Below are 25,205 nucleotides of genomic sequence, written 5' to 3'. Positions count from 1 at the left end.
TAAGAGCTGCATTGTTTGTCAGCCACCTGTAGGTGAGTCTTTGGCCTTCTGACCATTTAGGAAGGTAAGTCCCGAGTTTGACTCATCAGAGTCACACTAGGAGCTTATTAAAAATGCAGACGCAGGACTCACCCTTGATGGGTTGAGTCAGGACCCCAGGCATGTGTGTTTTTAACCAGCCTTGAAGGTAATTTTGATCACCCAGGTGACTACCATGCAAACAGTAGCTGCGGATTTATAAGCTCACTAGTCCTGTTTGCTCATCACTGAGAAGCCGTCTAGTCTGGATATTATTCTTTCTGCGCGCTGACCACACCAACTTTACCTGCCACAGGTCACCCTGGCCATTGATTTTTTTCACTAATTCATCAAAAGGCATCGATCTAGACACTGTGCATAAATGCAAAAGCGATTCAAACCTGGCACTTACAATTAGTTGGAGATATGTGATATTGACACGTACGATCATACAAAAAAGTTGATAAATGTAAGAGACATACAGATAAAATGCTCGGAATTTAGAGGCACATCAAATAATTCCCAGCTTTTTGTGCATGTGGGGAGGTGATAGTCAAATACAATTACAGGAAAAGGTGACATCTGATCTGGGGCTTGAAGGATGGATAAGATTTGTGCATAAGGGGGTTGAGGGTGGGAAAGGGGGACCAGGCAGAGGGAACAAGAAGAAAGGCTGGGAGGTGGGCAAGGGCCATGCTTCTGGGGGTCATGGAAAGCCAACTTGACTGGAGCATGGAAAGCATAAAGAGGGGCCAGGGGAGGAGGAAATGAGGTTGGCAAGGTGGGTGTGGGCAAACGCAAGGAGAGCCTTAGATTACATTCATTCAGCCCGCTTGAGCTTTAACAAATACACGTGTAACCACCGCCACAATTAGGATTTACAACTTCTCTCTCACCTCCAAAATTTCCTTGTACCTCTTAGTCGTCAGCCCCTCTGATGTGTATTTTCCAATACACCGAGCAATTAATTCTGACACTCCTTACCTGGAGATAGCATCACATTCCATAGGTTAAAGCTTCAGTCCAAAAGACTGTCCCCACCCCTCCCTGATGCCCCATTCAGGCCAATCACAAGTCCAACTTGCTATAAATCAGAGGTTCCCACAACCCTCTCCTCGGGCTCGATTAATTTGCTAGAGCAGCTCACAGAACTCAGAAAAACATTTATGGACCTTTACCAGTTCCTTATAAAGGTATTATAAAGGATCCTGATGAACAGCCAGCTGAAGAGGAACATAGATAGTGTGAGATCCCAGGTCCTGGTAACCACTGCTCTGTTTTCTACCCGCATAGTGTTGCCTTTTCCAGAATGTCATATAAATGGAATCATATAGTAGTAGCCTGTTGAGTTTGGCTTCTTTCACTTAGCATAATGAATTTATAATTCATCCATTTTTTTTTTTTTTTTTTTTTGCATGTCATTCAGTACATGGACATACCACTGCTTACCCACTCAACGCCGAAGGACAGGCAGGTTATTTCAGATTTTCACTGTTCATTTGTGTGAACATAAGTCTTCATTTCTCTTGGATAAATGCTGAAGAGTGACATTACTGAATTGTCTAAGTGCAGGTTTAATTTTATAAGAAATGACTACACTGTTTTGCAAAGCACCTATACCATTTTGCATTTCCACCAGCAATGAATGAGAGAGTTCCAGTTTCTCCAAATCCTTGCTAGCACTTGATACTGTTTTATTTTATTTTACTTTATTTTTTTTATTTTATTTTGTTTTGTTTTGTTTTGTTTCCTAGTCATTCTTCTAGGTGTGTAGTAATATCTCTTAGTGGTTTCAGTTTGCATTTACTTAATGACTAATGATGCTGCGTGTCTTTTCATGTGCTCTTTTTGATTCCGAGACTATCTTCTTTGGCGAAGTGTTGAAATCTTTGGCCATTTAAATTGAGTTGTGTGTTTTGAGTTGGGTGAGTTCTTTATAAATGCAAGAATCAAGCCCTTTATCAGTTTTGTGTTTCACAGATGCTTTTCTTCCAATCTGTGGCTTGTCTTTTCATTTTCTTGATAATGTCTTTTGAAGAGCAGAAGTTTTAAATTGCGGTGAAGTCTAACTTACCAGGTTTTTTTTTTTTAACTTATCTTATGGATCATGCTTTTGGTGTTGTATCTAAGAAACCTTCGCTGAACTCAAGATCACAAAGATTTTCTCCTCTTTTCCTCGAGTGCTTTTCTAGTTCTACTTAGGTTTCACATTTAGGTTGATGATCCATCTTTTTTTTTTTAAGATTTTATTTATTTATTTGAGGGAGAGAGAATGAGAGAGAGAGAGCACATGAAGGGGCAGAGGGTCAGAGGGAGAAGCAGACTCCCTGCTGAGCAGGGAGCCCGATGCAGGACTCGATCCTGGGACTCCAGGATCATGACCTGAGCCAAGGCAGTCGCTTAACCAACTGAGCCACCCAGGTGCCCTTGATGATTCATCTTTAACATTTATTATGCGCCAGACTCTGGCCCCAGAGCTGGGGGATCACGGAGGCATGAGAATGAGTCCTTTGTTCAAGCATCATCTAGGCTGGGCAGTTGGAGGGTGGGAGACAAGTCACTGTGCTGGGGAAGCAGGACTATTTCCCGGACAAGGGGCCGGAAGCTGGGTTTTACAAGGACTGTAGGAGTTGGGCTGAGAGTGGGAATCAGGGGTGGAAAGCCCACTGTTCTGGGCATGGACTGGCCTTGGGGAGGCCTGGAGACTAGATGATCTGCAGCTGCCCGTCATCGGCTGTGCTGGGTCTGAGCATGAGGGCCCTGGAAGGAGTGGGCAGAGCACAAAATGTGCCTCACCCTGAAACAAAGAGAAGGTTGGGGGCGGCATTACCCCATGGCTCGTGCTATGTTTTTTGAGGGACAGGGGACCGTCTTTCTTCACTGAAAGTCACTTGGATGCAACTGTATGACAAAGCCCATCCTTAGGGGGAAGCGGCAATAGCGTTCCCTAATTGTCTCCAGCTCTCGCCCTAGGGACAGAGCCCTTGCTGTGTTGCTGTTCCCTGTAGGTTTTCTCCTGAGCACCGTGCAAGGGACACGTAATAACAAGGTAATCCCAGGAGCAGTCTGCAACATTATCCCTCATAATCAAGGCTCTTGTGTATATTGAAAACACAGTACCAGAAGCGTGTCATGCTGGGGGAAGAGAGAGCATATTCCAGGCACTGAATAAATTAACCCTACAAAGCGCAGCAGTGGCTTTCATTAGCCCACTGACATTACAGGAAAATAGCTGAAGCCCGTGGGTTAGAAAAGAATATTTCAGGAATGCGAAAACAAGAAATCAGCTACATTCAGTGATTTAGCTTAATCCAGTAACAATAAGGAAGTCCAGCGAATGACAGCCTGTGCGAAGAGGGGGTGTCCACCAGGACTCGCAGGCAACCGGGGTGGCAGTGCAGGCAAGAGTTAGCTCTCTGCCCCTTCTGAAACTATGCAGGCACCAGCAAACTTCTATCTTTCCCTTATTTCTTTCCGGTGGTCCCAGGAGTGAACCCAGACTGCTAACAGGCTCAGCTGCTGCCAAGCCTCTCCCGTCTCCCTCCCTTGCCCCAGGACAGGGCAGTCTCCCTGAAGCTTGCTGCCCACAAGGCCTCGCTGCCTGCCATCCTCTGGACACCTTGCCACAGCTCCCGGGGCCACACTGTTCCCCCTCTGCTGCTACCACTGGTCCCTGCCACCACCGTGGGGTTTTTTTGTAGCTGGGAGGTGCCAGACAGCCAAGATTTCAGTGCGTCCCCAAAGACTCCATACAGTGGTAGACCTCAGAATTTCAGTATTGTTATGATGGTCCAATTCCTGCCTGTCTCTCTCATCCCCAGAGGTTCTTCCGTTGCTCAGACAGACAGCCAGGGCACCCGCCCCCCCCACAGCCTCCTGACATGCCACCCCTGCTGGGCCACAGCCCTCCGCGTGGTTGCGATCCAGTTGAGACCCTGCTCTTCTGAGCTCTGCAAGCTCTCATGACTTAGGGCTACCTTTTCAGAATAAAGTCATCATCATAGAAGATCCACTTCTACAGTGGGTGTCTTTTGTGAGTCTGTCAGCAACTGTAAGACTCTGAAGGTACCACATCAGAGGAGAAGACCACCATTGTTGAGCAAGAAGCAAGAGAGAAACCAGATCCAGTCTTATCTTTTTCCCTCTCTATATAGTCTTTACTTTGCCAAGCTCAAAAATTTACTTTGGTTGTTGAATTGGTTGTCTTCCCCCTTCCCCGCCAAACACAAATACACGCTGATGGCTTGGGCCCTTGTCAGGTGGACCCCTCCCTTGGTCTCCTCAGGGCACCCTGTCTCTGACGGGAGATGCAGATGAGTGAAGAGAAACGAGTAGAGGTGATCACACATCTTTGAGGCGGAAGAGGAATTCAGTAGTCATGATAAAGCACTGGAGGGGAAACAAGCCCTTTGAGGAAGTCCCATTGTGTAACTCATGGACCTCGCTGGCTGGAGGGTTTGCTCCCGCCATGATGGACAGTGACGGCGAGGAAGAGCTACCCCAGTGCTCTCGCCTCTCAATCAGACATGGGGTGTGGGTGGGATTCCTCTGCCACAACTCTTGAATTGGTAAGCCACTTTCTTAGCAAGGGGACCCGTGAGATGACCCTCTTTGGTTTCTCTTGTTGAGTGGCATTTGTAATATACATTGTGGCGCATGGAGGCGGTCTCTCCAGACTTTGTAGAGCTGGTGCAGCCTCCTTCCTGGCTTATGTTTTTCTTTGGTGGAAAGCCAGCGGGGCTGAAGAGGGGGCAGCAGATGCAGTGAGGAGAGGGCCCAGCTTTCTACCTGTGGATGGAGGCTGTTGTCGCGGAAGTTCCCCGCTTTGCAGCTATGCTCAGCCGTGCTGGGGGGAGGCTTTGTGCCCTCCCTCCTGGGTTGTGGTAGTGCAGGTGCACTGAAGTGTGTTGGTGGAGGGCACAGGGGTTCTGCTGGGTGGGTGGGGCAGCATGCCCTGCGGCTTGCATTGTTCCTAGAGGAAGTAGAACAAAATGAGTCAGAACTGGTCTGCCTGTTGCCTTGGGAGCTGTGTCCCTGACATCACTAGGCTTTGCGCCTTGTCCCACCTGCCTTAGGGGCCCCATTCAGGAACAAAGACACAAAAAAGGTTGGATAAAAGACAAGATACCTAGACTTGATCCTTTAAATTATTGGGTGCCTAAGTCTGTGGTTACCGTCAGCTACCACTAAGCATCTAACATAATTTCATTTATTTTTATGTTTCAATTAAAACATCTGAACTCTCTCCTTTTTTTTTTTAAAGATTTTTATTTATGTATTTGACAGAGAGAGACACAGCAAGAGAGGGAACACAAACAGGGGGAGTGGGAGAGGGAGAAGCAGGCTTCCCGCGGCGCAGGGAGCCCAATGCGGGGCTCGATCCCAGGACCCTGGGATCATGACCTGAGCCCAAGGCAGACACTTAACAACTGAGCCACCCGTGCGCCCCAAGACATCTGAAATCTTCAACCATACAAATGGAAAGTATTATTTATCTATTACTGTAAAACTAGGATGGATACCAAAAATTTTAAAGGCCACCCTTCAGGAATAAGTCCAGGAAATGAGATGAAGCAGTAGGTGATTTTAGAGATTTGGTATTGAATAATTTTAGGAACTATTTCTCAAGCACGTTATAAGTGATTGAGATGAATTTTTATAATGTTAATTCATATACATCAACATGAATATTATTTTCAAGGTAGAAGGCACTATACCTGTGTCAAGGGGGTTCTCAACCTGAAAGCAATTTTGGGATTAGATTTGTTTCCCACCTTTTGAAAGACATGTATAAGACTCATGAATAAGGAAAAAGATTGTCATTGCTTTATAATTCTGTCTTGTATTTGCCCATGAATTCAGCATGTCCTCAGTGAATGAAACCCATTTTCAGGGCCTCGCGCTGCCTAATGAGGGAGGGGCAGGGAGACACCAGTACACGTTTCTTCGAGGAGAGGCAGAAACTAAATATCCATTAGCGAATGTTTGTTGAGCACTAACTACATGCACTCCCCCCCCCCCCCCCAGTGTAAATGCCGCAAACACCATGATGAGCAAGGATGGTAAGGCCCTGCTGTCACTGAGCTTCCGTGGTGGCAGAGGGAGGTAGATGATCAATGATTGTGATAGTCTTAGTTTGGTGATGAAGGCTCTGAAGAAATGAGCAGGGGGTTGCGGCATGGAGTGGGAGAGCTACTTGAGAGAACGGAAGGAAAACCCCTCCCAAGAGGGAGTGCTCTTGATCAGAGACCAACTGAGGGGAAGGGAGCCCACACATGAAGAGTTGGGGAAACCGTCCAGGCAGAGGGAAGAGAGAGTGTAAAGCTCTTCGTTGGGAACTATCGGGTCATGTTCAAGGAGCTGGAAGCCAGGGGCGCCTGGGAGGCTCAGTTGTTAAGCATCTGCCTTCCGCTCGGGTCATGATCCCAGGGACTTGGGATCGAGTCCCGCATCGGGCTCCCTGCTCGGCGGGAAACCTGCATCTGCTTCTCCCGCTCCTCCTGCTTGTGTTCCCTCTCTCGCTGTGTCTCTCTCTGTCAAATAAATAAATAAAATCTTTAAAAAAAAAAAAAAAAGGAGCTGGAAGCCACCCGTGGGACAGAGCAGGGCAGAGCTTCCTGACTGAGGTGAGCCAGGCCTGGTGGCCAAGAGACTGGCTGGGGGTTGCTGTTGTAGCCTCCAGGTGAGAGACCAGGACAGGGTATGGGAGTACCGGAAGACAGCAGTAGGGTTTTCTGCAGGTTTAGAAAGGGATAGAACATTCATAGAGGGAGGTCTCGAGGTGAACACCCCAAGATGAGAACTGTGAGCCCACTGGCCAGGTGGAGAAGATCCGGGTAAATGGAGAGGGGGGCTTGGCCAAGCCCCACTGGATGGTCCCTTAAATTGGACCAAGGAGGAGCCGTGAGCCCAGGCCTGGGTGCCCAGCCCGAAATGGCACAGCCTGGGTCGGCATTGGGGAAGTTAGCAGACTTCTCAGCCTCACTTGTCACCGACTGGACAGCGTGGGTGACACTAGGTGCCCCGGGACAGTTAGGAACGCTAGAGAAGTTCATCTCTGGCGATGGCTGATCGTTGTGCCTGGCACATGGTCAGTGTTGATAAATGTTAGCTTAAAAATAAATCGAGACAAAGGGTTTGGAGCAGGAAGTGGTGATTGCAGATGATGACAGACTTTGGGAAGTCTGTTAGGAGTCCGGGGATGAGCTTCGGGAGGAACTTTCCCCAGGGAAGTCCGCGTTGGAGAGAAAGGCAGGCCTCTTACAGGAAATGCGGCAGGAGTTCCAGCCCCCAGCCTGGGCTGCTATGGGCTAGAGAAAGGGGAGCCCCAGGGAGGAGCCCACGATGCCACTGAGGTTTCGGGTCTGGGAGAGCCAGGCAAAGGCTGTGCCGATAATAGAAATGGGGAAGTCGGGGGACGGGGCTGGCTAGTCAGGGTCTGTGCTGTGCGCTGTGCTGGGGTTGGCCAAGCTCGGGCTGATGCCAGGAGGCTGCCCCCTGGGAAGGGCTCACGGGCCGGCTGCATAGCAGGTAAGTCAGCAGACAAGTCTCAGAGCCCTTGTGAGGCCCCCTGGACTGGGAGAAGTTTCGAGAGGGGGAGATACTTGAGTTCACTTCAGAAGGTGGCATTGAAGTGGGCCAGGCCAAGGGGGAACACGACTGGTGTCCGGCGCTTCCTTTGTTTGCCCCCCACATCTGCCCTCGGTCTCTCTCCTCCAAGGAGAGCAGTGAGCAACAGACTGCAGAGAGCGCAGGAGGATGAGTTTGAGGCCTTTTTCCCCCCAGCCCCCTGCAAAATGAGTCTCCATGGGTTGGTTGCGTTTCTCTACTGAAGGCCACAGTTTCTGTCTTTCAGTCTCTTCTGGGTTCCGACTGCTTCCTCCTCTGAGTCCTGCAGGCCGGGGGGGTGATAACGGTCCTAGCCCAGGGGCTCTGCACCTCCCCTTGTTGCTCCTCCAAATCCTGCCTACACCCTTGAAAACGGTTCCCTTCTGAGCTCTCCTCAGTGGCCCAGCTGCTGTCCCAGCCAGGGTCCAGAACTGGGACCAAATAAATAACATGGCTCAAGGTGTCTCCACCTAAATATACTGGAAAGTCTCCAGTTCCCTCCTACACTCTTGTTTTTGTTTTTGTTACCACATTTTTTTTAAATCGTGGTAAAATACACATAATGCAAAAATTTACCATTGCAACTGTTTTTAAGTGTACAATTCCGTGGCATTATGCACCGTTCAACCACAGAACTGTATTCACCTTATAAAACTGGAATTCTAACCCCCATGCCACCCTCCCCCCAGCCTCTGGCAGCCACCATTTTGCTTTCTGTCTCTATGAGTTTGACTACTTTATATAAGCGGAATCATACATATGGTATTTTGGTTTTTTCTGACTGGCTTGTTTCACTTAGCATAGTGTCCCCAAGGTTCATCCGTGTCGTGCCATGTATCACATTTTAAGGCGGACTCATATTCCACTGGAGTCATATACCACATTTGGTTTATACATTCATCCATCAGTAGATACTTGGGTTACTTCTGTCTTTTGGCTATGGTGAATAATGCTGCTAAGAACATGGAGGTAAAGTATCTTTTTGAGACTCTGCTTTCAGTTATTGGGGAATATACCCAGAAGTGGGCTTACCACATATGATAATTCTATTTTTTTGTTTTTTGAGGAACTGCCATACTGTTTTCCATAGCGGGTGCACCATTTTGCATTCCCAGCAATAGTACACAAGCGTTCCAGTTTCTCCACATCCTCACCAACACTTGTTATTTTGTGTTTGTTGTTGTTGTTGTGTATAGTAGCCACCCTGATGGGTTGGATGTCGTATCTCATTGTGGTTTTAATTTCCATTTCCCTAATGATTAGTCATGTGTTATAGCTTTTCATGTACTTATTGGCCATGTGTATATCTTCTTTGGAGAAATGTCTGTTCAGGTTCTTCGTCCATTTTAAATCACGTTTGCTTTTGTTGAGTTGTAGGAGTTCTTTATACATTCTGGATATTAACCCTTTCTTCGTCCTCCCAGGCTGCCGTAACAAAATACCACAGACTAAGTGGCTTAAACCACAGACATTTATTTCTCACAGTTAGGGAGACTGGGAAGTCCAAGACCAGGGTGCTGGCTGATTGAGTTCTTTCTGAGGACTCTTTCCTGGCTCACAGATGGTTGCCTTCTTACTATGTCCTCATAAGACCTCTCGTTGGTTTCAAGGCCACCAATCCTATCAAATTAGGATCCCACCCTTATGACCTCATTTAATTTTAATTTATCTCCGAAAAGCCCTGTCTCCAAATACAATAACACTGGGGGCTAGAGTTTCAACAAACAAATAAGGGGGCTGTGGGGGACACCGTTCATTCAGTCCATAGCAGACCCCTTACCAGATAAATGATTTGCAGGTATCTTCTCCCATTCCATGAGTTGGTTTTGTGCTCCATTGATTGTGTCCTTTGATGCACAAAAGTCTTTAATTTTGATGTAGTCCAATTTATCTATTTTTTTTCCTTTGTTGCCTGTGCTTTGGGTATCATATCCAAGAATCCATTGCCAAAGCCAATACCACAAAGCTTTTTCCCTGTTTTCTTCTAAGCGTTTTACAATTTTAATGCTTGCATTTAGGTCTTTGATGCACTTTTGAGTTAACTTTCGTTTATGGCACAAGGTAAGGATCCATATTCGTTCTTTCGAATGTGGATATCCAGTTTTCCCAGTACCATTTGTTGAAAAGACTGCCCTTCCCTATTGAATGGTCCTGGCACTGCATTCTAGTTTTTATTCTTTGTTACCCTTCGATAGCTCTTTTTAAAACTATTTCTATAGAAAGAGCTCTTGAAGTATTTCATTTCCATCTCCTTTTCTCCTGCCTTGGCTCATGCACTTTTAATTCTTTGATGTGAAGCCACATTATAGGTAAGGAAATAACTACTAATTAGTGGCCATCCACTGCTTGGGATGTTGCCTTCTTGGTTCAGCTTTGGAGACAGCAGGATGGCCCCGGGCAGTGATTCTGAGCTCTTGCTTGTCTTAATATAGCTCCCAGATTATAGCCTCTTTCTTGGGTCTGCGTTTCATTTTCAGTGACCCCAACTCTGTTTCGTATCCCAGATTACACCCTATTTGCTATGGATCTCTGCCTTGTGGCAGCATTTCTTGGTTTCTACAAGTTCTTACTTCATTTTTGAAGGGGGTTGTTTATTTGTTTTTCAGGTTTGAGATGGTGTGGTTAGCGTTGTACAAATGTTCTTTTCTGTTTAGATTTTGTTTTATCACTTCTTGTTTCTTGTTTCCTTTAAATGACTTCTGCTAATGAGATAAATTTTAGTTTGTCATTTTTCTTCTGATATCGAGTGGAGATCTGTTTTTTTTGCTTATTTACCGGGAAGGAATCTAAGGCGAATGGGATGAGTTCTCATCTAAAGACCACAGGAAATAATAAACTTGGAAGTTTCCTGTGGCCTCCAGCTGAAGCCTGGGTTTCCCTCAGCTGCTCCCAAAAGAGATTCTTAGTGTTAACGTTCCAGTGTTGGATGGGAAATGAATCAGGTGCCTGTCTAAGAACTAGCATCCACGGACTCTTGTTCTTCCTCTAGATCTGAGTTTCTTAACCTTGACTGCTGACATTTAGGCTAGACACTTCTTCATTATCGGGGCCGCCCTTTGGATTGTAGGATGTCTGGCAGCATCTCCAGGTCTACCCAGTAGCACACCCCAAGTTGTGACAACCAACACTGTATCCATACACTGCCAAAGGCCCCCGGTGGCAGAACCACCCAGGCCAGTTTGAGACCTACTGTGGAGGAGGTCCAGAGCAAACTCAGCACATGCTCCAAAAAGCTCAAGCCAGATATTTTCAGCATGTTCACTTATGTTCTGTTTCCTGCCGAGTCCCCTGGTGATTGAGCTATGTGAACATTCATATTTTGTTAGTTCTCAGACTTGAATGCCTTAGCTTTCCGCTTCCTGGTGCTTATTGTACTTGTAGTCAAGACCTCAGTGCCTCTCCCACTCCCAGACCCTCATTATTTCACGATCGTCCAGAATGGGTTCCCTGTCGACCTTCTGCTCTCTTGCCTTAAAAAGGTCATAAATCTGAGGCCCCCCCAAACAACCCTTCCAACACAGGTTCCGAGGGCAGCGATGAAGGAGCGGAGGAACGTGCTTCGAGGAGGCAAGAGACATGTGCGTGGGCTCTGATGTTCCCCCAGGACCAGACACCTAATTGTATTCCTAAAATAGCTGTTACCATTGCCCTCCCTCCTCCCCTCCCTACCTCTCTCTCATTTCTTTTCTACTGTATGCCATATAATTTATGAGTTACGGTTTAAATATAAGTCTTACTCTCTTCTGGAAAGAAAAGAAGCTTGGTAAGAAAATAAAATGTTTGGACTGCCTTTGCTGTGTCCCAAAGATTTTGAATAGTTGTGTTTTCATTTTCATTTGTTTCCATGAATTTTTTTAATTCTTCTTTAATTTCCTGGTTGACCCATTTATTCTTTAGTAGGATGCTCTCTAGCCTCCATGTATTTGAGTTCTTTCCGACTTTCCTCTTGTGATTGGGTTCTAGTTTCAAAGCATTGTGGTCTGAAAATATGCAGAGAATGATCCCAATCTTTTGGTACCAGTTGAGACCTGATTTGTGACCTAGGATGTGATCTATTCTGGAGAACGTTCCATGGGCACTAGAGAAGAATGTGTATTCTGTTGCTTTGGGATGGAATGTTCCGAATATGTCTGTGAAGTCCACGTGGTCCAGTGTGTCATTTAAAGTCTTTATTTCCTTGTTGATCTTTTGCTTAGATGATCTGTCCATTTCAGTGAGGGGGGTGTTAAAGTCCCCCACTATTATTGTATTGTTGTCGATGTGTTTCTTTGCTTTTGTTATTAATTGGCTTATATAATGGGCTGCTCCCATGTTAGGGGTATAGATATTTACAATTGTTAGATCTTCTTGTTCGATAGACCCTTTAAGTAGGATATAGTGTCCTTCCTCATCTCTTATTACAGTCTTTGGTTTAAAATCTAATTTGTCTGATATAAGGATTGCCACCCCAGCTTTCTTTTGGTGTCCATTAGCATGGTAAATGGTTTTCCACCCCTTCACTTTCAATCTGGGGGTGTCTTTGTCTAAAATGAGTCTCTTCCAGACAGCATATCGATGGGTCTTGTTTTTTAATCCAATCTGATACCCTGTGTCTTTTGATTGGGGCATTTAGCCCATTTACATTCAGGGTAACTGTTGAAAGATATGAATTTAGTGCCATTGTATTGCCTGTAAGGTGACTGTTACTGTATATTGTCTGTGTTCCTTTCTGGTCTATGTTGCTTTTAGGCTCTCTCTTTGCCTAGAGGACCCCTTTCTATATTTCTTGTTGGGCTGGTTTTGTGTTTGCAAATTCCTTTAGTTTTTGTTTGTTCTGGAAGCTTTTTATCTCTCCTTCTATTTACAATGACAGCCTAGCTGGATATTCTTGGCTGCATATTTTTCTCATTTAGTGCTCTGAATATATCTTGACATTTGCAACGATGTGGATGGAACTGGAGGGTGTTATGCTGAGTGAAATAAGTCAATCAGAGAAAGACATGTATCATATGACCTCACTGATATAAGGAATTCTTAATCTCAGGAAACAAACTGAGGGTTGCTGGAGTGGTGGGGGGTGGGAGGGATGGGGTGGCTGGGTGATAGACATTGGGGAGGGTATGTGCTATGGTGAGCGCTGTGAATTGTGCAAGACTGTTGAATTACAGATCTGTACCTCTGAAACAAATAATACAATATATGTTAAAAAAAAAAGTAGAAGAAGATAGCAGGAGGGGAAGAATGAAGGGGGGGAAATCGGAGGGGGAGACGAACCATGAGAGACGATGGACACTGAAAAACAATCTGAGGGTTCTAGAGGGGAGAGAGGTGGGAGGATGGGTTGGCCTGGTGATGGGTATTGGGTAGGGCACGTTCTGCATGGAGCACTGGGTGTTATACGCAAACAATGAATCATGGAACACCACATCAAAAACTAATGATGTAATGTATGGTGATTAACATAACATAATAATAAAAAAAGAATATAGTCAGTGGTATTTTGATAATGTTTAATAATAATTTATTAATGGTAATTTAATGAAACAGATGGTAGCTACACTTACATAAGTGTATAGAGTTGTCAAATCACTCTGCCGTACACCTGAAACTAATGTAACACTGTGTCAAATATACCTCAATAAAAAAACTTAAGAAATAAAAAAAAAAAATGTTTGGAAAATTTTAAAAAGATACCCCTGGGAAGGCCCTCTTCCCGCCCGTAGGGGGGGTGGGTTCCTAGATCTGGTTGTAATTCCTTCATCAGCTTGATCCTTTGAGATGGTTTAGGAGGATTTGCAGAAATCAAGGAATTAACAATACAAATCTTTTTTTTTTTTTTGATTTCTTGTACTTGGCCAGAGCCCATCTATTTATTTTCTGTTACTAACTCACATCCACAAGGAAATTATTATTCACCCAGTATTCACACCTGTGTCCTCAGTGGCTAGGCTGTATTAAGGTTGGGGCCGATTCTCAGGACGGGAATGTGTCGGCTCTCAGCGTTTATTTTCCTCTCTACTCCCCTTCTTTCATGTTTCTGCAAGAAAATACGCTGCTCTGTTTACAGAAGGAGCACTTTCCTTCAATCGGGTATGTCTGGCTCCTGCCACTGAAATTGGTCTAATGGGTCCGTTGCTGTGTATTGTTGAGATTATGAAGCAGAGCAGCCCTCCAGTGAACACAATGAACAGTGTTTGTAGGAAAGGCAGCTAATATTGGTTGAGGGCCTTTTATGTGCCTGGCCCTCGGTATCCATGTTTTCTTTCCATCTGCACTGATAACTCCACTTTATTGGGTGAAGACGTTGAGAATCATGATGTTGGAAAAGCATGCCCGAGTTCACACAGCAAACAGTGATGCTGCGTTTGGAGCAGAAGCGTTGGATCCAAAAGCCTTCCTGCTCTCCCAGGGGAGCAAAGACAATTCACAGAGGACTTATCCATCCCTCGTGTGTAAGGGCCAATGACAGCTGGGCTTGAATCCTGGCTCCATCATAAACTCTGTGATTTGGGCAAGTCGCTTCTCCCTCCTGAGCCAAAGTTTCCCCATCAGTAAAGTGGAGGTGATACTTACTTACCTTCTAGGGTTATGGTGAGGATTTACCCATGAGGAGCTCTTAGCAGGGCCTTGCCAGGCTCAGAGGAGCATAGCGTAGTTGCTCTCACACACTGTAATGATCTGGTTCCCTGTGTCAGAAGTGGGGTGCATGAAAGTCTGCAGCAATCTGGGAGTGGAGCCTATGGGCACCAGCTCCCCTTCCGGCAGGAGGACTTCCTGGAAGTGGGTAGAGGGGCTGGGCCAAAGCCAGCCAAGCACTGCCGATGGACAGCTCTGAGCGTAAACCTTTCCGGTCTGTTCCAGAAGAGCCCAGAGCCGGGTATGGGCAGAGCAAGGGAAAAGAGTCAGTCTCCAGACAACTTGGAGAACACCGGCAAGACACTGGCCCAGGCTGGAGGTGAGGGCTGGGGCGAAGTTTAGTAATGTCCTAAGCCATGAGAAGGGAGAGCAGGGCGCAAAGCTAGCGCTGGGTCTGACTGGAGTGTTTTCCTCACACACCAGCTCTCATCCTCTTACCCACCCCTGGGAAGCTGCACTGATCCTGCGGAGCCCGATACTGCTCCAGGCGTCCCATCCCTACCTATAGGGTTCTCTTCTGGGTGCACATGAGTGGGACATTAATTATCTCATTTCTGTGTATTTCAAATTTGGAAAGAAGGTGGCATTTGAAGGGAAGACGCTGGCTGGGTGATGGGTCCAAAATAGAAGGCTTGGTCTGGGAAAAATGATGGGAAAAGAAGAGCGGAGGGAGCCGAGAAAGGATAGCATGGCAAACAGGAGGGGTCCAGATGAGACACGCTCTCTGGTAACAATTTGATTGGGTTCAGAAGTTTCTAGGAGGAATAAAGAAAGGAGGAATGATGCAAGTGAAGTAACCCTGAGAATTTTGCCTCAGAGCAAGTAGCTCATCAGTCTTTGAAAAAGGGCTGAACATTTTCCAGGTGCACTACCCAGAAGATTTGTTGGCCAGATTTGTTGCCAGAGGTTAAGAGAGGAGTTTAGATCTTGAGTTTTGACCAAGAATCACCTTGGTCTTGGGCAGAATCACCTTATGTTTTCATAAAGTAAGGCCTGTAATAGTCATTTCGAACCAGTTATAATCATAACGTATAGGGATGCCTCGATTAAACATATTTTATTTGCGTCATCTTCATAAAGACAGACTGACGTGTTCCAGGCTGATTCTGTAGTAACTGGTAAAAGTAATCAGTCATGCTCTTCAAGAATTACTCAGGCCATGTCGGCTCATTTCTGTTAGGAGTCCCAATAAGATGAGTTACTGTGTAGTTGCCAATCTAGGAATGCTCTCGTTGTTGCCATGGAAACCAGCATTAAGCATCGCAGGTCAAGAAAGAAAAGAAAAATAATTGGTGCTAAACCTCAGTAAAATACACAAGAAGTACCACGGAATTAAAAAAAAAAAATCATCGGGGCGCCTGGGTGGCTCAGTCGTTAAGCGTCTGCCTTCAGCTCAGGTCATGATCCCAGGGTCCTGGGATCGAGCCCCGCATCGGGCTCCCTGCTCCGCGGGAAGCCTGCTTCTCCCTCTCCCACTCCCCCTGCTTGTGTTCCGTCTCTCGCTGTGTCTCTCTCTGTCAAATAAATAAAATAAAATCTTTAAAAAAAAAGTCATCACGATATCCGGCACCAAGCTGAGGCTAATCAGGTTCAGCACTAAATCATAGAACTGAAATCATGGAGATATTTTTTCAGAAACACTGGCGAGAACACACGGCAAAGTCTTCATATACGTATCTTCACCTGTAGCCACGTCCCTATAGCTGCAGGTGGATTCTTGGACAGGTGTCACCGCCAGTGAATCACTGGAAGCAGGAATAGGAGCTGGCTGGTCCTGGCTGAGAAGCACTGTCAGTCGGGATTGGTGTCTTCCAGACAGGAACAGAAGAGGTCACAGCCTGAGCTAGGCTGAGGAGGCGGCCTATTGTTTTTCCGATAGGTGGCTGGTGCCATCTACCCGGATGCGGGGAGGCTCTGGAGAGGGGGCCCAGAGCTGCTTGGCACCAGCTAGGATCCCTCCCTCGGGGACAGTTCATTAGACCTCCAGGTTCTATGAGCGTGGCCCCTGGAATTAGCTGTCAGTCACCTACTGGGTGTTTTTTTAAAGTGCATTTTTCTGGTTTGTTTCTTTGAAGGGATGCGGCATTACCTGGGGTTTTAGTATTCTGTGCCACACCCTTGGTCATTGGAATACACAATGGCAGGGGCAGGGCTGGAGCTGAATGAGCCCCTAGAGAGCATTTACTCCTGTGTTGTTGTGCTACTGATAGAAGAAAACAGGCTCGGAGAGGTCCGGAGAGGGCAGGCCACTCCTCACTCAGGAATGAGAACCCTGACTGCTGATGGCAAGCCTCAGGCTGCCTTCCACACCTCTGTCTGCAGGCTCTCCCCTCTGGCCTTTAACTGCAGCTTGCTCCTTAGCACAGATTTCTTTCATAAAACAGTTTAGTTGGGGCGGCGGGGGGGGGGGTGGTAACTCTGCCATACAATGTCAGGTCCGGCCAATTAAAATATGCTCCATTCATTTTTAAATGATACCCATTTTTACTTGAAAGAAGGAAAAAGCTATGCTTCTGTGAAATCCAATTTTCAAGTAATTCATTTAGATCCATTTGAAAATTAGGTAGGTTGTGCCCCTGTCAACCCCGAAGCTGCAAGGCTTATGGACACAGAATGTCTTGACTCAAGCTGCCCTGTTTTAGGGGGATATGTATTTAGCATATGGCCATATAGTATAATAGCAGAGCATAATAATGGTATGTATTATACCATATACTAATACAGTAATACCCTGAACAAGAAGGAGCCGACATTTGGCTGAAAAGTAATGTCAGAGCATCAATTATATCGCAGGTAAGTTTCACTAGTTTGGTAAAAGCCTACATGAATTGTACAAAGTAGCCTTCACGCGAAGGTGTCAGCTCCAGAGAATACTCACCGTGCAGGCCAAAGAGAAACCTTCGATCTCTGTGATAACCGTGGGAACGTGGAGATGGGGGGAGAGCTCTGTGATGTTGCTCAGCATGTTCAAGTTGTGGACACACGTTTCTCTTTTCGGTCTTGTGCAGAAAGACGGACTCACTAGGACAAACATGAGGAGTGCAGCCAAACCCTGGAATCCGGTCATCAAAGCCGGCAGCCATGGGACAGACCGTGCACGGCCCCTCCCTGCGGCCCCTTCAGGCATGAAGAGTTCGAAATCTTCCACCTCGCTGGCTTTTGAGTCCCGGCTCAGCAAGGTACAGACCGAAACACCCAGCACATGGGTGCTGGGTGCCCCCGGGAGCCCCGGGCGGGAGGACTGAAGAGGGCAGTAAGCAAGACTAGCAAGGTCAAGGTCAGGTCAAGGTCAGGAAGGAGGCTCCCTGGAGGGTCCCAGGAGAACCAGCCCATCCTGACCCAAAGGAAGAGAGCAAAGGCGGGGAGCAGGGGTGCTCTGGGCCTGAGAAAGGAAATGTGCAACATGTTTAACAGAGAAATTAGATTCCCCTGCCCTGAATGACGTAGACTCTCCGTTTAGAGTTTTGCCCCAGCACCCTAGCAGATGGGGGTCAAGATCACTGGTGATCTCCCCAGTCCTGATCATGGAGTTGTCAATGCTCCATCTCGTCTTACTTGCCCGTCAGTAGCGTTAACATGATTGATTACGCCCTCCGTCTGGGAGTACCTTCCCTCCGTTGTCTCCTCCTTCCCTGGCGGCACCTCGGGGTCTCCATTGCTGGCTCCTGTTCATCCTCTGGGTTTCTAATGTCAGGTGGGCCCAGGGTGCAGTTTGGGGGGGTCTCACCTCGTTTCTAGCTGCTGTGTCACCCCCAAAGCCTCCCTTACTATCCTGAGAGGAGATTCAGAGATCGTATAACCTGCCTACACACGTACTCTTGAAAAATCAATATAACATCCTAACTATAAAAGAAAAAGAAGAGGCAATTCGTGTTTAATTAAATAACCTGTATCTGCCTCTGCATGTGCTTGAGCGTGACTGCTGACAGACCTAAGGTGCTCCTTGGAGCCTCATGGATGGGGCAGCTGTGTAGGAAGTAGGTTGTTTTTCCATGTAAAACCAAGGGATGCTCAAGGCTCAGATAATGACAAAAAGGTGCTCGCCCTCTGTGAATGTCTGCAGAACGTGTGAGAGTTCTGTGGGATATGGGACAACGTTGTGTACAAGATTGCCACGTGTGTTGTAGGATGTCTGGGTTCCCCATCTTCCCACCCATTAAATACAAGTAGCACCTCCAATCAGGGGGCTGACTAAACATGCCCCCCCCCCAAAATTTCCAACATGCTCCCTGAGTGAGGGTCAGCACTGGCCGCGTTGAGAACAGTTGTTCTAGGCGTTAGTGTCTGTTCTTGTGAATTTTAATACTACAGTTGACACTTGAACATGGGTTTGAACTGCATATTTTCTACGTACAGTACTGTAAGTGTATTTTCTTAACATTTTCTTGTCTCTAGCTTACTTTACTATAAGAATACAGTATGTAATACAGATCACATACAAACTAGGTGTTAATCGACTGTGTATGTTACCCGTAAGCCTTCTGGTCAATAGTAGGCTATGAATAAAGTTTTGGGTGAGTCAATAGTCATTCATGATTTTTGACTGCATTTTTGACCCCTAACCCCTGTGCTGTTCAAGGGTCGACTGTACATGTGGATGACATACGAATTTGCATCTCCATCCAGGAGCCCTCCAGCTGTTTTTGTGACATCACCACTTAGATGTCTAAAAGGCACCTACAGGGGCGCCTGGGTGGCTCAGTCGGTTAAAAGTCCGACTCTTGGTTTCAGCTCAGGTCATGAGCTCGGAGTCGTGAGATCGAGTCCCGTGTCAGGCTCTTTGCTCAGCATAGAATCTGCTTGAGCTTCTCTCTCCTTTACGCATGCTATTGCTCTCTCTTTCTCTCTCTCTTTCTAAAATTAATAAATAAATTTAAAAAAAAAATAAAAGTAAGTAAAAGGCACCTAGAATGTAACATGTCCAAAGCAGACTCCTTCCCCTCCACCTCCCACGCCCCCGTGAATCTTGCCCTTTGAGCAACTTCACCCTCTTAGTGGTTCAGGCCATTCCGCATCTGGGGCCCTGCTTTCCTCACATGCCACAGGCCATCAGCAAAATGTCATCCCTTCTGCCTTCAAAATCGACGTCAAGCCAACTGCCTCTGCCTCCCTTGGGACCCCCTGGCTCATGCCACCCCTTCCTTGCACGGCCTACCTGAACCATCCCTATGCTTTTGTCTTTGCACCCCACAGTCCGTTCTCAGCGGAAACCAGAGTGGTCCTTTCAACACTTACGTCCCATCGCGTCTCGGGGCTCCCCATTTCACTCGGGCTGAAAAGCAAAATCCTTGATATAGCCAGTGATGCCCTGGAGATCCCATTCCCTCTCAGATGTCCTTGCCCTCCCCTCTGCTCTACCTCCCTCCTCCCGGGCTCCAGCCACATGCTCTCCTGGTGCCCAGTGGCACTGCCCCTCCATGAGCTATATGCACCCCTGCAGCAGCCTGTTTGCCGCTCCTCTGCCTGGAGCATTCCTCCCCCTACCCCCAGCCCTACACCTCTGCCAGTTCTTCTTTAAGTCTATGCTCAAATGTCACCTTATCAGATACCACCCCTGAGCACTCACCGGAAGGTGCCCCTTGGGCCCCCATACACCCTCCTCGCCCTGCTTCATCTTCCTTCTTAGCTCTTACTCCCATTGCACACACCTGCTTGGGCAGCGTCTGTCTCACAACGAATAGAACAGGAGCCCCATGAGGGCAGGGACTGTGTGCTCTTTTGTTTCTTGCACCGCTCTGTCCCTCACGCTTAGGAAAGCACCTGTTCCCTGGCGGGCACTCCGTATTTATGAAATGCCCAAGGACGCCAGCTCTTCTGGGAGTGGTAGTATGATGGAATGCTTGAATAAGGAAGAGCATGGTCTTGGGGTGGGTCAGACCAGGCTGAGTTGGGGTCCTGCCTCGACCACTTTCTAGCTGTGAAACCTCAGGCAAGCTACGTCGTTGTCCTGAGTTCTGAGATGAAGATAATATCTTATTTGCCGTGGGGAGTAAATGCGGACAAAATGTCCTACACATAATTTTGTTTATCATTCTATTACCCTGGACTTGCCCATTATTTCCATGGTTTTTATTTTTATTATCTTTGACCCATAGCATATTTGGGAGACTTTTTTTTTTTAAAGATTTTATTTATTTATTTGAGAGCGAGCACAAGCAGGGGGGAGCAGCAGAGGGAGAGGGAGAAGAAGCAGACTCCCTGCTGAGCAGGGAGCCCGACGCGGGACTCGATGCCAGGACCCTGGGACCATGACCTGAGCCAAAGGCAGACGCTTAACATACTGAGCCACCCGGGCGCCTCAGGGAGACATTTTTCATACAGATTTTAAATTAATACATATACTTCAGACCATTAGAGCTTCTGGAATCTATCAAAATGTTTTTTTAAAGCAGTGTTTAATAAAAAAGATCTGAAGCTCAGGTGGATTTCCTAAGGACAATGAAATGGTGGCTGCTTCTGCCCGATAGGTAAACATTTTTGGAAACTTGTTCCACGGGGAAAATGTCAGGGGAAAAGCAAATATCCATGTTGTCATCTCTGATGCTTGGGGTCTCCAGGACTTAACTCTATAAAAGAGAAAGCGTTTGAGGGAAGGGGTAGCAGAAGGAGCCGTACCAAGCCTATGCCTTTCTAGCCCTCATTGTGTTTCTGCGTTTTGACCATTCTCCCCTTCCCGCCTCTAGCCACGGGTAAAGGATCTGTTTCCCTCCATAGTTTACTATGGAAATGGCAAGTGCACGGAGATGTTGAATGACAGTGACACCCATACACCAGCCACCTGGATGGTACAGTTGCCATCTTTACTATACTTGTTTTATAGTAAGTGGATACATATGGGATGGGTAGCTATATTTGAGCTAGTCACAAATAGGAAAACTGAAACAAAGCCACCAAAGTGAGATGAAATGCCCTACTTCGAGTACTGGCCACAGCTGCAGGAGCAGTGTAAGAACCGGGTGAGGGGTGAGGAGCCCAGATGGTCCGGAGGATGTTGCTGTAGGTCTTCCGTGGGCTGCTCAAGCCCAGTGTGGGAAAGGAAAGCCCTGGGTGCTCTGATGTGGACAGGCCACTTCATTCTGGCCATTAATAAGGCCCACGGCTACGAGTCAGGACCCCCTTCGTTGCAAATGGCGAAGCAGTGGCTTGAGGAGCTTCAGCAGAAAAGAAGTGGATCGCGCAGATCCTAGGTTCCCATGTCACTGGGGGTAGAACAGAGGTGCAAGACTGGAGCTCAGAGAGGCCGGCACCAGGAACCAGAACATGCCAGAACACTTTCTCTGTCGCTCATCCCTGCTCCTTCGCCTCTTGACGTCTGTTCTCCTGCGGCTTGTATTTACAAAGCATGGCTGCCAGCCTCCTCGCGCACCCCACATCCTTTGGAAGACCTGGCTGCTTTGCTTACTTGCAATTACCACCTTTGCTTACTTCTCATTTGTTAAAAAAAAAAAAAAAATCAAACAAGCAAAAAACTGGGAAAGGTCTCTGCTTGGCTAAGCATGAGTCATACACTGACCCTGGCCAATCTCCTGTGGCCAGGGGGGCCAGAGCCCCCCACCCTCAGAAAGCAGGGTAGTTTAGGCATGTTCTGCATGAGGCTTGGGGACCCAGTCTTACGTAATCATTCTCCAGGAGTACTCCTTACCTGTGCTGCTTGATACGCTAGCCACTGGTCACGGGTGGCAGCTGAGCCCTTGAAATGTCAAAATTATATGTGCCTTAAGGGCGCCTAGGTGGCTCAGTCGTTGAGCGTCTGCCTTCGGCTCAGGTCATGATCCTGGGGTCCTGGGATCGAGCCCCATGTCGGGCTCCCTGCTCCGCGGGAAGCCTGCTTCTCCCTCTCCCACTCCCCCTGCTTGTGTTCCCTCTCTTGCTGTCTCTCTCTCTCTCTCTCTGTTAACAAATAAATAAAATCTTCAAAAAAAATGTGCCTTAAGTGTGAAATACACACCCGATTGTGACGAGTCAGTGCCAAAAAAATGTAAAATGCCTCATTAATATATTTTACACTAATAATATTTTGAATGTGTTAAGAAAATACATTTTTATTTAAATGTTTTATTGAAAATTTAATATTTACAATCACTATTTATATTTTTCTCTTGTAATTTTAATTTAAAAACTTAAAAATTTTTTTATTACCACATAATGTATTATTTGTTTCAAGGGTCCAGGTCTGTGATTCATCAGTCTTGCACAATTCACAGCGCTCACCATAGCACATACCCTCCCCAATGTCCATCACCCAGCCACCCCATCCCTCCCACCCCCAACCACTCCAGCAACCCTCAGTTTCTTTCCTGAGATTAAGAGTCTCATAGTTTGTCTCCTTCTCTGGTTTCATCTTGTTTCATTTTTCCTTCCCTTCCCCGATGATCGTCTGTCTTGTTTCTCAAACTCCTCATATCAGTGAGATCATATGATAATTGTCTTTCTCTGACTGACTTATTTCACTTAGCATAATAGTTCCATCCACGTTGTTGCAAATGGCAGGATTTGGGGGGTTTTTTGATGGCTGCATAATATTCCATTGTATATATATACCACATCTTCTTTATCCATTCATCTGTTGATGGACATCTTGGCTCTTTCCATAGTTTGGCTATTGTGGACATTGCTGCTGTAAACATTGGGGTACACATACCCCTTCGGATCACCACATTTGTATCTTTGGGGTAAACACGCAGTAGTGCAATTGCTGGGTCGTACGGTAGCTCTATTTTCAACTTTTTGAGGAACCTCCATACTGTTGTCCAGAGTGGCTGCACCATAAGAAAATATATTCTTAACGTTAATTTTTCCTTCCCTCTCACTTCGTTAATGTGGCCACTAGACATACACGGCTGGTGTTGTATTTCCATCGACAGTGCTGTGCTAAACCATTGGTTCTCAGAGTGTGGTTCCCAGGTCAGCAGCAGCATCAGCAGCACCAACTGGGAACCAGTTAGAAATGCAGATTCTCAGGCCTTGCTCCAGACCGTGGGAATCCGAAACTTGGGGCTGGCATGGGGGGCAGATTGGAGGCTGGGGTGCCGGCAGCAGTCTGCATGTTAACAAGCCCTCCAAGGATTCTCATGCACCCCCGAGTTCGACAGCCACTGCTCCAATCATAACCCGGTTTCTACCTTTGAAGATGGGATTAGGTTACGTGTGATTTTAGAGAGCTTCAGATTCCAACCCCCCCCATCTTTGTGGAATCCAGAGGAATTTCTTAGTTACATTAATCTGTGAGCTATTTAAACTTTTTCCCTTTGTAAGCTTTCATGTGCAGGTGCTCAGCAGCTTAAATATCAGTGAAAGCATTATTGAAAATGCTTATTAAACATATCAAAGTAACACCTGAAGTGCATACCTGCCCCAGTGATCATCTGTAACAAACCAGAAACCTCAAGCGGTGCCCAAGTCGCATTCAGGGACCAGCAAACAAAGCCCAAAGCGCAGCCGTGAACAGAGACAGACCAAGAATTACCAAGACTCGTAGCTTTCCGTGTCTGACGTTGATGTCGCCGCCGAAACAGAGCGAAAGAGGAAGGAGTTTGCTGCAGAGGAAAAGAAGGACCAGCTTTTAGTCTGTATGTGCTGCCTCCTGGGGGAGCTTCCGAGCAATAAGTCCTCAGATGGGATTGCTTGTGGAAGGTGCCCCCCTGTAAATGCCTTGCTGCCTCCCAAACTCCCCACACTGCGCGGGAAGGAGATAGCCTGCTGCTGGCCCATAACACATCTGGGGCGTCCTTCTGCCTGGAACGGGCGGATTCACATTTCTTTATAACACAGAGTGGGACCACGAAGGGCTAAGTCTCCCACTGCTTGCTGACTCCGGTACTCTGTGGCTTCCGCCTGTCATCTCACCAAGGACCAAGGACCGGGCTCTTAGGGAAACGGGGGAGTGGGAGGAGCAAGTTCGCCCCCTGTGGGCCACGCCCAGGGGACGGAGCCTGGAGGTGGGTGGGAGCTGTGGGTGGGATTGCAGGAGGCAGCTTCAGTGGTGGGAGGAGGGACGGGGGAGGGCCGGGGTTGCCCTCTCATTTGTTGGATTCCTCCCATTCTGGTTTGCAGACCGAACCTTTGCTCTCCCGGCCTTTTGCTGTGGAGTTTGATTATTCCACACTCCGCATCAGACTTACTGATTTTCGTTCTGTCCGAGAATCAGATAGAGGTCAGCAGAACCAAGTGCATATCATTTGCATTGCTGCGTTAGAAATTTCCCTTAACTGCAAGGATTTCCCTTTTACATTTGACGTGTTGTGCACGGAATTTTCAAAATCTAAAATCAGAACTGATTTTCTCTGGGGACCCACGGAGGCATCTGGGCATGCTTGTAGGCAGAGCAAATAAATTTGTTTTTTTGTTTTTCTATTGAGAAAAAGTTGCTGGCATCATGAACTATTGTCATTTAGTACTAAACACATATTTCACTGGTGACCTGACATAATTTGAGAGGCTGGAGAAACTGGGTGCAGGGACCCTTGTTACTCTGAGACAAGAGGTAGAGAAACAGTGATGGGGCCCCTGTAGGAAGGGCAGTTGAGTGACTTCGAGGGACTTCTCCATGACCAAAGTGCCTTGTTTAGTCTTGTTGTTAAACTAGGGGTCTGTACTATTGGCCAGAAAATACAGTTCTGCTCACTTCTAGGGACTGGAAGTGCATGCAAATCATCGTTTTGATATTAGCTATTTGTTTTTAAAATGAATAATTTGTTTAAAGACGTTGACCAGAATTTCTGGGCTAATATTAAGACTTTTGCCATCTTCCCCCTTTTAGAAAGTGGGCTACGGGAAGTTACCCTTTCATGAGTAGAGAGAGTCTCACTTCGGACTTATGGAGGTGGATGGTGGTGATGGTTGCACAACCATGGGAATGTATTTAATGCCACCAAATTGTACACTTTAAAACGGCAATTTTTATGCATATTTTATCACAATAAAAAATTTTATGAAAGAACAATGGGGAGGAAAGGAAAAAGGTA

At 46.8% G+C, this 25,205-nt stretch overlaps 1 protein-coding gene across 1 annotated transcript in view; it reads left to right on the top strand.

Moving 5' to 3' along the window:
- The first annotated feature begins 7,429 nt into the window (after positions 1-7,429).
- Positions 7,430-25,205, top strand: part of SPECC1 (sperm antigen with calponin homology and coiled-coil domains 1) — a 200,088-nt gene continuing 182,312 nt past the window's right edge. The window contains exons 1-2 of the mRNA XM_035724673.1: positions 7,430-7,548; positions 17,250-17,420. Coding sequence (XP_035580566.1) covers positions 17,274-17,420 — 147 coding nt within the window. The 5' untranslated portion in view covers positions 7,430-7,548; positions 17,250-17,273. The remainder of the gene's footprint in view (positions 7,549-17,249; positions 17,421-25,205) is intronic.

Source organism: Zalophus californianus, chromosome 16 (assembly GCF_009762305.2).
Source record: "Zalophus californianus isolate mZalCal1 chromosome 16, mZalCal1.pri.v2, whole genome shotgun sequence".
Lineage (NCBI taxonomy): Eukaryota > Metazoa > Chordata > Mammalia > Carnivora > Otariidae > Zalophus > Zalophus californianus.
This window is presented reverse-complemented; position numbering and strand designations above follow the sequence as displayed.